The 18,378-nt window shown below is 43.6% G+C and overlaps 1 protein-coding gene and 1 non-coding gene across 2 annotated transcripts in view; both read left to right on the forward strand.

Annotated features, from left to right (window-relative positions):
- The window catches only part of LOC126470948 (aminopeptidase N-like), a 536,862-nt gene that overhangs the window by 351,177 nt on the left and 167,307 nt on the right, over positions 1-18,378 (forward strand). Inside the window, exons 6-7 of the mRNA XM_050098998.1 lie at positions 6,766-7,080; positions 12,726-12,909. Of these exons, the coding sequence (XP_049954955.1) occupies positions 6,766-7,080; positions 12,726-12,909 (499 nt within the window). The remainder of the gene's footprint in view (positions 1-6,765; positions 7,081-12,725; positions 12,910-18,378) is intronic.
- On the forward strand, positions 2,852-2,924 carry Trnat-agu (transfer RNA threonine (anticodon AGU)). Its single transcript has one exon. It is a non-coding gene; the product is annotated as a tRNA-Thr (tRNA).

Below are 18,378 nucleotides of genomic sequence, written 5' to 3' on the forward strand. Positions count from 1 at the left end.
CTCGTAACACTCGTTCAATCTTAGTGAGATGTTGATAATTGCGTCTTTGTCGCCTTATAGGCATTCTTTACTAACATCAACTCACCACATACAATCTCAGAGAAAACTGAAGATGACGACCGTTGTAGCGTGTATTTAACGCAAACCTGAATTGCATCATCATAGTGGCGCCACTAGTGCCCTCTTATGCGACTGGCACGTAATCTGAATAGACGTTATCTTCCAGCTGTAGAAACACGCCTACTAATTTCCGTTTATGTTGCATAGCTCCTTCTTGGTTTTGCGATAGTTTTTCCGTCAGCGCAAAAAAATTTCAACACAGTCACCTCTAAGCATTATTGAACAAGTCACATTATAGCTACTGTACAGTTCACAATGAATTTTCGAATATCCCACCGTCAATTTCAATGCATTTCTGCGCTCATGGGAGAACAAGTTGTGTTGCTTGTCTGTCTGTCTCTGCACCTTCCATAATGAGAGACCAGCGTCCATGATACGACCAGGCAGCTCATCTCGCGTGTTCACCTTTCGTTTGTACAACTCAAAGTTCATCCAACCTCATAAACCAAATTCTAATGGCATGAAGTCTTGGTGGCCAGTTAATTCTATTACCACGACCAAACCAGCGATTAAGGCAAGTGTGCCACTAGCCCAGAAACAAAAGTACATTAAATCTTTTCTATCTCGGAAACCACTCGGAATAGGGCATATGTCAGTATGAAGTTTTATGCTTCAAATGAGCTTTTCTGTCATATGCCTGAATATTTACCATTGCTCCTGAGACTCCACGTATAGTGAAGTTTCTTGGGTACTTATTTGCAGTTATTAAGAGAGCTATTATGTAAAATACGTTTCTCTAAACAATGAGAGTGTTCTGTTTAATTTTTAAGTGTGACGTATGTAGTGTTCATGGGAAATAGATCGGTAAATGTGATGGCAACTTGCTGCTGTGTAATATTTACAGCCTATTATTAAGCCATGTAACTGTGTCGTAGTCACTTGACAGCGATGTAATGAAGGACCCGAAAGTAACAGCACTCCTCTCATCATTAATTCTGTACTGGTAAACTGCACAAGTCTCTTCCATTCAGGAATTTCTGGCAGTTTTAAGTGGGTTGCACTGAGTAGAGCCACTTACATCCTCCCCCCCCCCCCCCCACACACACACACACACACACACACACACACAAACACACTAAATCCTGCAAGGCTGGATGTGGGCCTCTAGACCTCTTCAAATGTTGGGAGAGCAAAGGCTGGGGTAACGCATTTGATATCCCTGATTCTGTTAAAAGTATGCAGTCATTGATTGCGGAGACGATGAGACCGACATTGTCGAATACATATTGACAGAATGTTATACTTGGGGCAGGTGCTTCAGTGTGGTAGACAGTTGACAGCTCCACTTTTGCAAACCTATGAAGGAGGGAAGTGCATGACAACAATCCACCGACCTATCTTGCCCCACCGTCCGCAGCTTGTGGTCTTGTGGCTAGCGTTGCTTCCTCTGTATGACGGGGTCCCGGGTTCGATTCCCGGCCGGGTGGGGCATTTTCTCTGCCCGGGGACTGGGTGTTTGTGTTGTCATCATCAGCATTCGTGACAGTTGCTAGATTGGATTGAGTTCAACATTTGACTGTGTAAAAATTTTATATATTTGTACAGGCGCTGATGACATCGCAGTTGATCGGCCCCGCAAACTAATCATCATCATCGTTTTCCCCACCCATTCCTTTGATAAGATTCTGCTACACTTAGATGTGGTACATACATTTAACAATTCTTCTTAACTCACTTTAATTGTAAATAAAAATTAATTTTACACCATTAAAAACTATTTTAATAATCTGCGATTTTCCATCTCCTCCAACGCAGAAACTGTTAATCCTAGAGAAAAAATGAATAAGACCTTTTCTGTAGAAAATTTAATGTCGTTTATTTTTGTGCCTAGGACACTGTCGTTATTAGCTGCGGTTTTCGAGTTATCCAAGAAAAATTTTTAAAAAGTGACTTTAAACAACCCTTCATACCCAAACTCACGCGCCACAGGTCAGGGCTTTTTAGTATGTTATACAAAAGTTTGCGACTACAGGAATTTTTCCTTAACTTTTCTTCGTTGACTGGACTTTTGGTGGACCAGAACATATGCTGTAAATAAAACTCTTGTCGCAGTTTGTAATATGTGTAATGTGGTTTATTAAACTAGAATCATGTTGAACTTATTCTTCACGTGTTCTAAAATGGACACAAATCCATTTCAATACTCTATTATTTCCAGTGTTTCAGAAATACTTCGCAGCCAAGCACCCACAGTATTGTACTGTCTCATTGTTTCCAATTCAGAACTGTTAACGGGTAAATTCCTCCGAAAAAATTAGTCAAGGCTTTTAGGGAATAGGGGTGATAGTGTCTCATGTGTAACACACATAAAACAAGTCTGAATCTGCGAGCCTCCAATCCCATATTGTGCACTTTCTCATTGCTTTCATACGTGGCCGTAGTTTAAGGCGTTCTTCACTTCGAGCGTATTCAGAACAAGAACGGATTCAGTTGTTACAAATGAATGAGTTAACGTTTTATAAACCCTCACGAACTTAGAATGAATTTCCATTGGAGATTAAAAGTCCAAAACAAATAATTTTATATATTTGGTGCCTGTACTTTCGGACGGCCAGTAATCCCTTCAGTGCAAATGCACTCCAAGCTCGAACGCTTACGGATATCGGCGAGATCCGCAAGTAATGAGGCTAATCAGCAGGGCCACTCTATCAGTAATGTGTAGTATAAGTTGAGAAGTCTGGTCTGACGGGAGGCGTGCTGGGGTAGTCCATGCGGCTATGGTTAGCACTGTGTCCGGATGGCGTAGTGGTCAGCGCACGTGCCTAGTAAGCAGGAGGCCCAGGTTCGAATCCTGGTCCGGCACAAATTTTCACCTTGTCCCATTGATATAAATCAAAGCCTGCTGGCAGATAATCTCTCTCTCTCTCTCTCTCTCTCTCTCAGGGCATTGCGTGAACATAAACGGCACGTGGCTACAGAATCAGGACGACGTGAATATAATTCAACGTATGGTACGTGATTGTTGGTGGCACGCCCTCACCACATGTAATGCCACTCCGAGAAGTAAGAGTAAAATTACGACGGACATAGTGAAAAATGTTGATTGATATACAATGAAATGACAAAAGTCATGGGATATATCCTAATATCGTGTCGGATCTCCTTTTGGTCTGCGTGGAGCAGCAACTCGACGTGGGATGGGCTCAACAAGTCGTTGGAGGTCCCTGCAGAAATATTGAGCCATGCCGTCTCTATAGCCGTTGATAACTGCGAAAGTGTTGCCGGGGCAGGATTTTGTGCAAGAACTGACCTTTAGATTATGTCTCATAAATGTTCGATGGGATTTATGTCGGCAATCTGGGTAGTCAAACCATTCGCTCAAATTGTCCAGAATGTTTTTCAAACCAGTCGTGAACAGTTGTGGGCCGATGAAATGGCGGATTGTCGTCCACAAAAATTCCATCATTGTTTCGTCTCCAAGTAGCAGAGCACAATCATTTCCAGTCAGTGATCGGCTCAGTTGGACCAGAGGACGGAGTCCATAATGTGTCAACACAATCGACACCATTATGGAGCCATCACCTGCCAGAACATTGCCTTATTGACGACAGTGGGTCTGTACCTTCGTGGGGTCTGTGCCACATTCGAACCCTACCATTAGCTCTTAACTACTTAAATCGGAACTCGTCTGTCAAGGGCACGGTTTTCCAGTCGTCTGAGGTTCAATCGAAATGATCCCGAACCCAGGTGAGACGCTGCGGGTGATGTCGTGCAGTTAGAGGAAAGGAACTCGAGTCGCTCTTCAGCTGCCATTGGCATTTAACGCCAGATTTCGCGGGACTGTCCTAACGGATACGTTAATCGTTCGTCCCACATTGCTTTCTGCGATTATTTCATGCAGTGTTTCTTGTCCGTTAGCACTGACATCTCTGCGCAAACGCTGCTGCTCTCGGTCGTTAAGTAAAGGCCGTCGGCCAATGCGTTGTCTAAGGTGAGAGATAATCCCTGAAATTTGGTATTCTCAGCACACTCTTGACGCTATGGATCTCGAAATGTAGAATTTCCTAACGATTTCCGAAATGTAATGTCCCATGCGTCTAGCTCTAACTGCTATTCCGCTTTCAAAGTCATGTAATTCCCTCAGTGTGTCCATAACACTAAGAGCTAAAATCTCAGAGATGTTCGGGCTCACATGCGGTTCCTCTTCGTCGAAATGTCTTGGCTCTAACTCGTCAAGGGTTTGAACCGCACGTGTCGCATTACACACTCTGAATTAGACACTTGAGACCCTTTCGTTAAATTGTCTGCCTGATGGCAAGTTTGCGAAATACAAAGTTAACATAACATATTATAACAGTAATAATAATATCCGGAACTAAATTAACGACCCATAAATGATGTAGGCCACACAGTTGCGATTGGGTTAGAATAATGTTTAGTCAGAAAGCAAACTAATAGCGAAAGTGGTCGTATTTGGAGTTTCTGTTACACTCGAACGCATATCCATTTGACATAGTTCGATCATTCAGTCTCATCGCGAAATACAAGTTATCTACGCAAAAAGTTAGTTCATAGCAGGCGCGCGGCTGCTCACCGCTCAGAGTCTAAGTCCGGCGATACCACACAACGCGAAATTTTCTAAGTCGTTTCACTTCCTAGCTGCCTAAGGACCGACCGTCCGCTTTCGCGTCTGCATCTGAACTGTACCCTTTGGTGTCTCCAGCCGAACTGTCCGCTTTCGCGTCTGCACCAGCACTCCCTCTGCCCGTCCCCGGCCGCGTTTCCCGCGCCCCGAATATCCTCGCTCAACTGACTAGGGCAGGTCCCTTTCCTGAAGTCGTCCATCTGATTGGCTACAGCTTATTCTACATTATTTTACATTTTAACATATTTAAATAATCAAAGCTTGACCACTTTCACGTTCTAAATAAAGTAAAAATAATATCCATTACATAACAAACGTTAAATTCTTTTACATAAAACCAATACAATTTATTTCTTAGCTTTGAATGCCTTGCACCAATGTGGTTTCTGAAACTTCCTGGCAGATTAAAACTGTGTGCCGGACGGAGACTCGAACTCGGGACCTTTGCCTTTCGCGGGCAAGTGCTCTAGTGCGGAAGTGAAGCTGTGAGGATGGGGCGTGAGTCGTGCTTGGGTAGCTCAGTTGGTAGAGCACTTGCCCGCGAAAGGCAAAGGTCCCGAGTTCGAGTCTCGGTCCGGCACGCAGTTTTAATCTGCCAGGAAGTTTCATATCAGCGCACACTCCGCTGCAGAGTGGAAATCTCATTCTGGAATGTGCTTTCTCATAGATAAATGAAGAACAAAAGTAAGTATTGTGCGCTACACTTTGCAACAAATATTCCATTACCTAACGATTGAATAAGGTGTCATGCTGTCATCAAAAATGGTTCAAATGGCTCTGAGCACTATGGCACTTAACATCTGTGGTCATCAGTCCCCTAGAACTTAGAACTACTTAAACCTAAATAACCTAAGGACATCACACATTCATGCCCGATGCAGGATTCGAACCTGCGACCGTAGCGTTCACGCGGTTCCAGACTGAAGTGCCTAGAACCTCACGGCCACGCCGGCCGGCCATGCTGTCATCGTTCAATGTATTTTGTGTGGAGGCAATGATGATTTAATGCTTAAATGTAAATGTTGATAATTTAAATTTACTATATCTTTTAAACAAATAAAGTTGCAGAGTTGATATTTACAACATTTGTCATTTTAATGATGCGCTTCTATGTGAAATGTCGACCGTTAAGATCGACTAAAGGGTTCAGATTTTAGTATTCAGGTCTTTGTTACAAAACTTGTGAATTTCACTTTAACAGTAAATCCTAAACTCTTATAGATATGATCAATATTCAAGTTTTATTGGGATCACCATGAAAATTTATGGAGGACGGCAGATTAAAATTACTGTGGCTCGATTCCCTGCATTACTACAGAATTAAATAGTTTCCATAAATGCTTCCCTTTACAGCCGATCTTAGGTCCGCCATATTTAACACCGCTACGTCTCCTCGGCCACCGGACGCGCTTCTACGGTTTTTTTTTTCTATGACGTAGGTTCTCGTCTGTCTCACTCGCACACTACAGCGCTTAGGCCTCAACAGACAATAGACGCCTGTGAACTTCCCCATCTCGTGGTGAATCTGCGCCCTTTGTGGCACACGGTCCTCGAAGACAGGGTTCGTTCCACAATTCCTGAAGGCTGACTCTTTCGGCCATATATTTAAATGAGAGCGCAATGCCCGTTAACTCACAACACGTCGGATACCTTTTTCACACGTATCACCTGAACAAATGACAGCTCTGCACCGGTACGGTCGCAGGTTCGAATCATACCTCGGTCATGGATGTGTGTGATGTCCTTAGGTTGGTTAGGTTTAAGTAGTTCTAAGTTCTAAAGGACTGATGACCTCAGATGTTGGGTCTCATAGTACTCAGAGCCATTTTTTGACAGCTCTGCCAATGCAGTGCCCTTTTATACCCTGTGTACGCTATTAGGACGCTATCTTTATATGTGCATATCGCTATCACATGACTTTTGTCATCTCAGTGCAAGTGTACAGACTACCACAGTCTCTGTACACACTACGGAGAAGTTCGAACTTCAGAGGAATGTAAGGGTTAGCGAAGCGTTTATTTGTGTTTCGCTCTTCCACATGTATTGTTTGCCTGTGGCAGCGAGCGCGAGTGGGAGTGGGACTCGTTCGTGGAGACGCCGCTGCTGCCGCCGTACGTGGTGTCGCTGGCGGTGGGCCCGTGGGAGGCGGTGAACGCGTCCGCTCCAGGCGCGGTGCCGGGCAGCTGCTACGTGGTGCCGGGCCGGCAGGGCCGCGCGCGGCAGGCCGCCGCCGCCATCGGCTCGGCGCTCCGAGTCGCTGCAGACGCAGTCATCGGCATCGGCCTGCCGCCCGGGCTCTCCAAGCTCGATTGCGTCATCGTGCCGGACCCCAACATGGACTGGGCCGTGGAGAACTGGGGGCTCCTCACTTTCGGGTACGTGTCTGCTAAGACGTTATGTCGCCACTTTTCTCCTTGACTCACCAGTCTTCTGAGTAGTTTGGTGTGGCCAGCCACAATGTCCTATCTTTTTCTCGGAGTAGCCATGAATCGAAGTAAAACATGGGCGGTAACAAGTTTACACAAGAAGTGAATAGAAACTTTTGAAATGTGATGCTACGGGAAAAGGCTGAAGATTAGACTGGTAGATCACGTAACTAATAAGGAGGTACTGAATAAAAGTTGGGAGAAGACAAATTTGTAGCACAACCTGATTAGAAGAAGTGCTCGGTTGATAGGACACATTCTGAGACATCAAGGGGGAGGGGTTGAACTATCAACGAGTGTGGATTCATCCAGCGTTTGTTTGTGTCACCTACTGTATCATCTTCTTTTTCAGAAACTATGACGAAACTTACTTTCAGAAAGTCCCACGTAATTCAAGAACTGTGCTGAAGGGGCGCCGCTTGACGAAAAAGCCCGGCTAGTACCTAGCATGTGCTTCCCACGCAGACTGCGTGTGGAAGAATGAGTTGGCTAAACAGGAACGTACCAGAGAGCCATTAATTAAAAAAAAAGCTGTTGTCAAAACATCTCGAAACATAGCTGCTTCAAGTCAGTAGTGTGTTGCCAACCTACAGTTTCGTGAAAAATTAAAAACAAGCTCATTTTCAATCGAAAATGTCCGAAAAAATAACCAATTTGTGAACTGAACTGAATATTCTGATACGACAGAGTGGACAAGGCCTCACATTCGACTATGTGTAGGTGACACAAACAAACGCTAGATGAATCCACACTCGTTGCTAGTTCAGTGACGGAAGGGGTATCAGCGGAGGAGAGAGATATAGAGTAGCAACAGGCCGGGATGCCCAAGGTTATTAGAGGACGCATCATTATGGCAGACGGACGTGTACCGACAGTGTGGTCGCCAATGGAAGTGCCCGATGTCAGCCGGTATGAATGAGCATGTGGCACGCGAGTGTCCGTCGTCCATGAATGCCAACAGACAGTGGATGTTGAATAGGTCATGTCTCGTCAGGTGGTTCGGCGCTGGTGTTGCATGTTCACAGAAGGAAGGCACAGTGTGGAAGATGAAGGTCGCAGTGGGCGTCCCTTCACATCCACAATTGCAAATAACATTGCTAGGATACAGGACATGATGGTAGCAGACGGGTGCATAACGGTGTCAGACGTGGGGTCGACACTGCTTATGGGCCGTGTTCAGGCCCGTCATTTGCTACATGGTGTCACTGAAAAGCGTCTGCAAGATGGGTGCTGAGTAACCTGACCCTGGATCACAAGAGTACAGGAATGGGAATTAGCCTCGATCACTTTATGCGGTCTGTATGAGAGGGAAACGCGTTCCCGTGCAGAACCATCACAGGCGATGAGACATGGGTGCACCACTTTACCCCAGAATCCAAGGCCACCTCAGTGACGTGGAAGAAACCAGTTCACCAGTGACAAAAATTCAAAATGTCACCCGCCACAGGAAAGGTTATGGCTTCAGTGTTCTGGGACGCGAAAGGTGTGATTCTTTTTGATTTCCTCTAGCAAGGGGCCATTAATGGGGCATGCTACTGCAGCGCCGTCACGAAACTCAGGTCCGCCATTGGATGAAAGAGACCAGGGCTCTTGAGTTTAAGTGGTGTGCCCTTGGGTGACAATGCAAAACCACACACAGCAAGGCTCACACGATATTTCCCCATCGGACTTTCACCTATTCCGTGCATTGAAAGTCTCACTCCCAGGGCGTCACTTCCAAATCAATACTGAGGTAGAGCAGACTGTGCGGCATTTCCTTGCATTGCAGTGCCCTGAGCTTTACCAGAGTGGTTTCTTCAAACTGATTGCGCGTCATGACAAATATCTCAATGTCGGTGGCGACTATGTCGAAAAATAGTGCAAGACGTACAATTCATGATGCCATGGTGTATTTGGTGTTGGAAATAAAGTTTGAGTGTGAAAAATACTGACGGAAGTTACTGTGGTGTCACCGCCAGACACCACACTTGCTAGGTGATAGCCTTTAAATCGGCCGCGGTCCGTTAGTATACGTCGGACCCGCGTGTCGCCACTATCAGTGATTGCAGACCGAGCGCCGTCACACGGCAGGTCTAGTCTAGAGAGACTCCCTAGCACTCGCCCCAGTTGTACAGCCGACTTTGCTAGCGATGGTTCACTGTCTACATACGCTCTCATTTGCCGAGACGACAGTTTATGCATAGCCTTCAGCTACGTCACTTGCTACGACCTAGCAAGGCGCCATATTCAGTTACTATTCTGACAGATAATATTGTGAATCATGTAACATCATGAGCGACGTGCATCATTAATGGATTAAAGTTAAGTATCAAACTAATTACGTCCGCTTTCTGAATTCTAATTCCTTGTCATGTTCCAGACCTCACGTCAGTAGAGTCCTTCCCTCCTCACGCCAGCCTGCGTGAGCTAAAACGCGTGCATTTCGGCCCCCACTAGTAACACGGTGTTGGCTCTTCTGCCAATACAACACTTACTTTCGGAACGTCCCTCGTATGTCTGATGTGACGAGGTCCCTGATGATCGTCGGCACCTGACTCTTCGCTACATAGAACAACAATCCCGTTTACACTGTCCACTCTACGAGGGTATCTCAACGTGCTGCAGGCGGTGACGAATGTCCTTGGAGACTCCTATGCTTCTTCCTAGAGAGGTGTCGTCCGCGTACATCGCAGGTATAAGCCTACCCACGTTGGGTGTGGATACTGTGGGGAACAATGATAGTACTGATACTTATGGAACGGCCAGAAGGTCGTTGAATAATCTGCTTGCTAATTTGAAAACTGATTACATAAACGCTTTCTGCTTTCGTCAGATCTTTCTGTCAGTCCTAACTCCTAGATAAGTTCCAAATACGAATTCCGGTTAGCACATAGTGTTAACATGTCGTTAATACTCAACACTGGCGTTACTTGGAAAATGTATAGTCACATACGGATTATGATGCACAAATTTTAACTCTAAAAGATATTTGTGCTGCAACACATGATAAATATAGTTATCAACTGTGTAGGAAAGCTGATCCAGTTGCTGTAGAGACCTTTGTAAACCTTATCAAGGAACAAGAGTGGCAAGATGTTTATAGCGCTGATACAGTAGACGATAAATATAATGCTTTTCTCAAGACTTTTCTCGTGCTCTTTGAAAGTTGCTCTCCGTTAGAACGTTCAAAACAGGGTACTAGCACAAACAGGCAGCCTCCGTGGCTAACTAGAGGGATAAGAATATCTTGTAGATCAAAACGTTAGAAACAGTCAAAATCTAAATGCAGCAGCCTATTACAAACAGTATTGTAAGGTGCTTAAAATTGTTATTAGGAAGGCAAAAAGTGGTATGCAGATAGAATAGCTAAGTCTCAGGACAAAATTAAAACCATATGGTCAGTCGTAAAGGAAGTGGCTGGTCTGCAGAGACAGGTCGAGGATACAGAAGCAGTGCGTAGTGGGAATGCCCGTGTTACTGATAAGTCGCATATATGTACAGTATTTAATAATCACTTTCTGAATATAGCAGGTGAACTAAATAGAAACCTAGTCCCAACAGGGAATCATATAGCGCTCTTAGAAAAAAGTGTTCCGAGACTGTTACCTGAAATACTTCTCCATGATACTGACAAGAGGGAGATTGAGTTAATAATTAAATCACTAAAGACCAAGAACTCTCATGGATATGACGGGGTATCTAGCAGAATACTGAAGTATTGTTCTGTGTATGTTAGCCCAGTACTTACCCATATATGTAACTTTTCCTTTAGGAGTGGTCGGTTTCCTGACCGATTAAAGTACTCTGTAGTGAAGCCACTTTATAAAATGGGAGACAGGGATAATGTTGACAACTTTAGACCTATTTCCATACCATCGGTGTTTGCTAAAGTTATCGAGAAGGTTGTATATACAAGGTTACTGGAGCATTTAAATTCACATAATTTGCTGTCAAATGTACAGTTTGGTTTTAGAAATGGTTTAACAACTGAAAATGCTATATTCTCTTTTCTCTGTGAGGCTTTCTACGGATTAAATAGAAGGTTGCGAACGCTAGGTGTTTTCTTTGATTTAACGAAGGCTTTTGACTGTGTTGACCACAAAATATTACTGCAGAAGTTGGACCATTATGGAGTAAGGGGAGTAGCTTATGATTTGTTCGCCTCTTACTTTAAGAACAGAAAGCAGAAGGTAATTCTCCGCAATATTGAGAGTGGTAGTGATGTTCAGTCGCAATGGGGCACTGTTAAGTGGGGCGTTCCCCAAGCGTCGGTGCTGGGGCCACTGCTGTTTCTTATTTATATAAATGATATGCCTTCTAGTATTACAGGTGATTCAAAAAAAAAATTCTGTTTGCTGATGACACCAGCTTGGTAGTGAAGGATCTTGTGTGTAATATTGAAACAGTTTCAAATAATGTACTTCATGAAATAAGTTCGTGGCTTGTGAAAAACAGTTTGATGCTAAATCACAGTAAGACTCAGTTTTTACAGTTTATAACTCACAATTCAACAAGAACTGATATATTGATCAGATAGAATGGGCATATTATAAGCGAGACGGAACAGTTTAAGTTCCTAGGCGTTCGGATAGATAGTAAGCTGTTGTGGAAAGCCCATGTCTAGGATCTTGTTCAGAAACTAAATGCTGCTTTATTTACCATTAGAACAGTATCTGAAATAAGTGAGAGTTCAACACGAAAGGTAGTCTACTTCGCATATTTTCATACGCTTATGTCGTATGGTATTATTTTTTGGGGTAATTCTTCTGATTCAAAAAGGGTGTTTTTGGCTCAAAAACGGGCTGCTCGAGCTATATGTGGTGTAAGTTCGAGAACCTCTTGTCGACCCCTATTCAAGAGTCTGGGAATTCTGACATTGCCCTCACAGTATATATTTTCTTTAATGTCGTTTGTTGTAGCCATATTAGCCTATTCCCAAGAGTTAGCAGCTTTCACTCAGTGAATACTAGGCAGAAATCAAATCTGCATGTGGAATGCACTTCCTTGACTCTTGTGCAGAAAGGAGTGCAGTATTCTGCTGCAACCATTTTCAATAAGCTACCACAAGAACTCAAAAATCTTAGCAGTAGCCCAAAGTCTTTTAAGTCTAAACTGAAGAGTTTCCTCATGGCTCACTCCTTCTATTCTGTCGAGGAGCTCCTGGAAGAGCCAAAAAATTAAGCAAATTCCAGTGTTACGTTGTTGATTTTCTTTATTTAAAATTACGACTTGTCGCCTGAATGTGTTTTTTATATTTCATTTTATCTGTTTCTACTATCGTGTTATAATTTCATGTATTAACTCGTTCCATGACCATGGAGATTTCTCCTTAATTTGGTCCCATGGAACAATAAATAAATAAATAAAATAAAAAAATAAAATAAAATAAAATTTTGCCTTTCTACTATACGTTTATTTTCCTTTTACATGCAGCTGACATTTAGTCCCAACTTGTTCGTTTACAGTTCAGTGTAGCAAAGTAATGATAAGTACGCAATGCAGCACTGCTCTAGACAAAAACTTCCTTCTAGCTACATTTTCTTATAGTTATTTACGAGAAAATAGTGCGCTTATGTTAGTGCTTACTGATAAAGCACACGTCAACTTTTCGACAGTGAGTCGATGGCGATGCTAGACGAGAAGCATGTAGACGCTGCTTCGCTGCAAGAAGTGTGGGCGACGGCGAGCCACGAGGTGGCGCATCTGTGGTTCGGGAACCTGGCCACGCTGCGCTGGTGGAGCAACCTCTGGCTCAAGGAGGGCTTTGCCACCTACTTCCAGTACGCCATCGTCGACCAGGTAACTTTAACAATCGTACACGTATTCAGACGTAAATCATTAATAAAACTTTTAGTGGCATCATTTACTGCGATTTTCAATGGGTGTGAGGACTATAAATATTTTAACTGCTAATAACTTGTACCTCAGTCTCCACCTCCCTATAGTGGAATAAACTGCTTTCCGTTTAGTATAATGTACAGTTAACTATGGAGTGAAAGAAGTTGTCTGTATGATAACAAAATTGTTCGATTCAGCGGTCCTGTCCATTGATTTCTCAAATTTCTCTATGCTATACCTTACTCACAGAAATGAAACTGATTACTTTGTACCAGAACACGACTGAGCAAAATGCAACAGACGTTTGTTGTCAGCTCGTTTTAGATATTCTGTGTTTGGTGTTTCATTACAAGGTAATTTAATTTTGAGGAAGTGATATCTGTTCAGTCGATTACTTGAAATAACTGTTTCTTATAAACTATATGTTAGCAAAAAAAAAAAAAAAAAAAAAAAAAAAAAAAAAAAAAAAAAAGAGCTCTTCGTCAGGCCGTGATGATCCAAGGAATGTCTGCCTGTCACCGTGTCATCCTCTGCTTTGCGGCGTCATGCGGATGCGGTATGGAAAGGCATATGTTAAGCACACCGCTCTCCCGGCCGTTTTGTAGACTTTCCAGATCGTGGATCCATTACTACTCGGTCAAGTAGTTTCTCAGTGGGCATCACGAGGCTGAGTACACCCCGTACCAATCCTTCGACCAAGGAAAAATCTTTGCAGTACCGGGAATCGAGCTACGGTCCTCCATATGGCAGCCATCTCTGCTGACCGCTCAGTTACGGAGGCGAACATTTGTTAGTAAAGCAGGCTATTAACCTAGTGTACATTCATTCAAGAATAAGAACATCAGAAGCATTAGTAAGAGCAGCTGTGATCTGGTCGACAATTGATAGCGTGTACTGACGAGTGCTGTCAGTTTATTGCACTGAGTTATTTCATTACCTCTTTGGAACATATATTATAGAGTAATACATTCAGTCGTTGGGATCGTTGCTGACCTTCATGCTTCCGCTTCAAGAATAGGCATCTCTCCAAGTTAGCTATCTTTAACAGAGGGTATCTTTTCCTATGCCAGGTATAATTGACGAGGGAAGTTTTCCAGGGCTCCAAATTGCTACTGCCAGAGTTTTTAGTGTGACAGTAAAGTCACAGGAAACTCAATTACAACAATTTTTTATTGTTAGGATGTAAATAATGGCACGGGAAGTAGCACCAAGGAGACTTGGGTAATCAGCGGGATAGGGAAGCAACGTGAAAGAAAATTTTCTGTGCTGCAGGAAAGCCAAACAATCCCGTTTCCTGGGATACCGAATGGTGAACAACTTGTCAAGAGTGCAGCTTTGGACTGTTAAGTAGGTAGGGCTGGCGTCCTACTGCGGGAGGCTCGAATACTCACTTCAAAAGCGAGGGTGCGGTCCAGAGGACCGCTGTTTACAAGTCCTCCTCTGGGTGCCAGACGTCAAACACAGAAGAGAGACTGGAACAGCAAAGATGCCATTTCCATCAAGAAATGTGTTATGTTTTGTAGGTGGTCCTATATTCATAAGAACAATCTGAAGAATGCTTCTGATTGAAGGGAAACAATTACCTACATTTGTTATAATGCCGACAAACTGCGTTGTTTCAATGAAAACTAAGAATTGCCATTTGTGAGGTTACTAACCATACGCTTTTTAAGCGGGTACAAGAAACTATGTTTCAAAAGAGAGTAAAGTTTGACCATGCACAGCTACGTTACTGGTGGCTTGGGTATTGCGAAACCAACATAAGCTTCAATAAACAATTGTGAATGCGTCAAATCAAATATGCATTTAGTGTGTTTCATTTCCTCTTTTTCCAGACTTCCTGTCAACAGCGGCGATATACTTGGAGAAATCCACACTGTACCGACTTACAGTATATTATTCACGACCAGTTTCGATCATGGATCATCTACAAGGTGGAAAAATATCTATTCTGACAACTTCACATGTCATACATGCTATTTAACGAGAAAAGTGTAAGCCATTGTTGACATGAAAATGTGACTTTGTCACAATAGATATTTTTCCATCGTGAAGATGATCCATGATTGAAACCGATAGTGAAGAACTATATTGTAGGACAGCACAGTGTGTATCATGCATTTCTCCAAGAACATTACACGGTATTAATGTGTAAGACGCGGTCTGAACTCTTTCTCCTTGGATGCCAGAGATCTTTTAACTTAGCATATGTTTTTCAAGATTACCCTTCTTTACGTTGTGTACATAATATTGAAGGAAAAGAGAAATCTTATTCTTTGCATGTGCAACAACAGCTTCTGTCACTTTCCGTCCGCAGCTCGTGGTCTAGTGGTTAGCGTTGCTACCTCTGGATCACGGGGTTCTGGGGTCGATTCCCGGCCGGGTTGGGGATTTTCTCTGCCCGGGGAATGGGTGTTTGTGTTGTCCTCATCATTTCATCATCATCATCCTCAGCATTCGTGAGAGTGTCTAGAATGGACTGTGAAAAAAATTGGAGCTTTGTACGGGCGTTGAGACGGCGTAGTTGAGCGCCCCACAAACCAATCAGCATCATCATCATCATCAGCTTCTGTCACTTTAGCCTCAATAAAGGCTTTTTCCGAAACTTTGCGACACAGATGGGCTTTTCTTATAGACAGAGATATATAAGATTTCTCGATAGTGTAATTCAACTAGGAAATATTGCAAAATGTTTTGCATCTGTATCGTTAACAATGCCTTAATTCCACCGACTCAACTCCGAATGATTAGGTCTGTCTTTTGTGAAAAACAAAACGCCTTCATTTCCGATCTGACCTCATATCGTGCTACAACTTAACTTTTCCTGGTGTGCAATTGTGCAAAGATGGTGTGTCACTTATCACTTCTTTCAGACCTGCATTTTTCACGTTAATGAATGATTGCCAAAGTCGCGCCTTGGTTTGGAGTTTACGTTAAACTGTGTGTATCCTAATAAGTCAGCAGGTGCGTTAGCTCAAAGGTCAGATGAAGGTAAATGAATACCATCTCCAGTAGGTCCACATATAGTAAAGCATTGTAGCGTTGAAATCAGCCTTCGAGTTCATAATTGTTTTACCGTTTTACACAGTTCATATTCACAATGATCAAAACGGAATTACTTTAGAGCTGTACTGACCCGATTCTTATAACCATCGTTCAAGTTCTCACAAGTTCAGTCGTTCTTCGTATATGCACCCCAGCAATAAAAGTCTATGCGATGATAAACTTAAATGAAAAGATTTCTTAGAAAATTGCGACTTCTTTCGTATTGAAACTTGCTGGGCGATTAAAACCGTGTGGCGCAGCGGGACTCGAACGTGGGACCTATACTTGCGGCTGTGGGTAAGTCGTTCCTCCGCAATACCTTTTCTTCGAAGCCTACTATTCTCACAAGGTATGCAGGAGAACTTCTGAGATGTTTGGAAAGTAGGAGAGGCGGTACTGGGGGAAGCAAAGTTGTGAGAGCTCATCGTTATGATGTACTTTACTTAAAACCGTACATTCCTATGGATACAAAATACTCACAGCTACAGTCCGCCTTTTTATCATCATATTATTATTTTTCTGTATTATTATTATTATGTCTGCCCCGATAGCCGAGTGGTCTGCGTGACGGATTGCGTCTTACTGGCCCGGGTTCGATTCCCGACTGGGTCGGGGATTTTCTCCGCTCAGGGACTGGGTGTTGTGCTGTCTTCATCATCATTTCATCCCCATCCGGCGAGCAGGTCGCCCACTGTGGCGTAGAATGTAATAAGACCTGCACCAAGGCGGCCGGGCCTGCCCTTCAAGGGGCCTCCAGGCCAGTGGCGCTAAACTCTCATTTCCATTATTATAATTAATTCCTTGTTTAATGTAAAAAGTAAGGACGAAAAGAACTTACATATGGTCGTTACTGCCAAGTAATATACCTCAATGAAACTTGGACCATACACCGAAAGAACTTCTTCAGTGTATTACAGAACGTAACTGAAAGAAATACGCAATGAGATGAACAGAAATGACACTTTTATTCAAAGACAATAACTACACTGAAGACACCGTAACTTATGATCATCCCCTGGACATTACAAAAGGCAGGACGTTGCTCTTAATAGGTGATCAACACGGACGGCAGTGCATGCTCTGCAACCTGCTCCCATTCTGGCCACGACGTCGGTACGGAGCTCTCGTTATAGGACGTTCCATTCAGCCATTAGCGCGGTTGACCTCTGCTGGATAGTCATAGGTGCAAATGGACGTGCTGCCGTATGTCTCCCCAACACATGCGATAAGTGCTCGATGGGCTTTAAGTCGCAGACCAGTCCATTCGCCGAGTATCCTCTCGAGCCAAGAGCTGTTCGATGTGATAGCGCACTGTCATCCATAAAAACTAAGTTAGGGCCAAATGCACCTCTAAAAAGACGCACATGGGGAAGGAGTACAGTATCACAATAACTTTGAATGGTGAGTGTACTGTGCTCAAAGATTTGAAGGTCAGTGCACCCATGCAACATTATGTTTCCCCACACATTAACACCTGGACCACCAAAATTATAACTTCGGCAACGCTTGACGTATTCTCGTGTGGTGAGAGGTGGGAATGAATACACAATGCCCCCAGGGACATAGTGGAAAATGATCGGTTTTGTGTTCCAGGTGTTGTGGTGAGGAGAGCCTCAATTTTACATTGGCGCTCTGAAAGCGCTGGTCAAAGTTATTGTGACACCGTACTACTTCTCCATGTGCATTTTCCCAGGGGTACGTTCAGCGCAGCCTTCATTTTTATGGATGGCAATTTGCGACCAAATCGAACATCGCAGGTAGAGAAGCTCTTGTAAGGAAAGGATATCTGCGAATGGACTGGCCTTCACGTTCGTCCAACTTAAATCCCATCGATCGCTTGTGGGGTGCGGTGGGCAGACGAACTGCAGCACGTCCACAGCACAAACGACCATCCAGCAGCTGTGAGCCGAGCTGCCGGAGGAATGAAACGCCCTACCACAACAACTCTTTACCGACTTTACGGCCAGCATGGGAGCACGTTGCAAAGGATGCATTGCTGTTAGAGTCGATTACAAAATCTATTACGAACTACGTCCTGACTATTTTAAGGGGAAGTTTACTATCTTTCGCCCGAAAAAAGCATGTTTTTTGAGAATTTGTTTCTCGGGATGTGTTATAGATATCAATGTCAAATTTGGTCAAAATGTTTATTGATATATCCTCTACAAACTGGAATTTTTTCGGCCGGAAAATTTCGAAGAGCAACGGTGGAAGTGCCGTCGGAACGAAACAAAATTTCGATGTAGACCTACACGCGCGGTATGTCACAGGTCAGCCGGCTCGTCTGCAATCAAAATTTAGTTGACGTTAGCGAAGTATATAAGATACTTTAGGAGTCGTGCCTCGCTTAAGTTATTTGGATCATAGGAAACAAAATGGCGGCCA

Source organism: Schistocerca serialis, chromosome 3 (assembly GCF_023864345.2).
Source record: "Schistocerca serialis cubense isolate TAMUIC-IGC-003099 chromosome 3, iqSchSeri2.2, whole genome shotgun sequence".
In the NCBI taxonomy this organism is placed as follows: Eukaryota; Metazoa; Arthropoda; class Insecta; order Orthoptera; family Acrididae; genus Schistocerca; species Schistocerca serialis.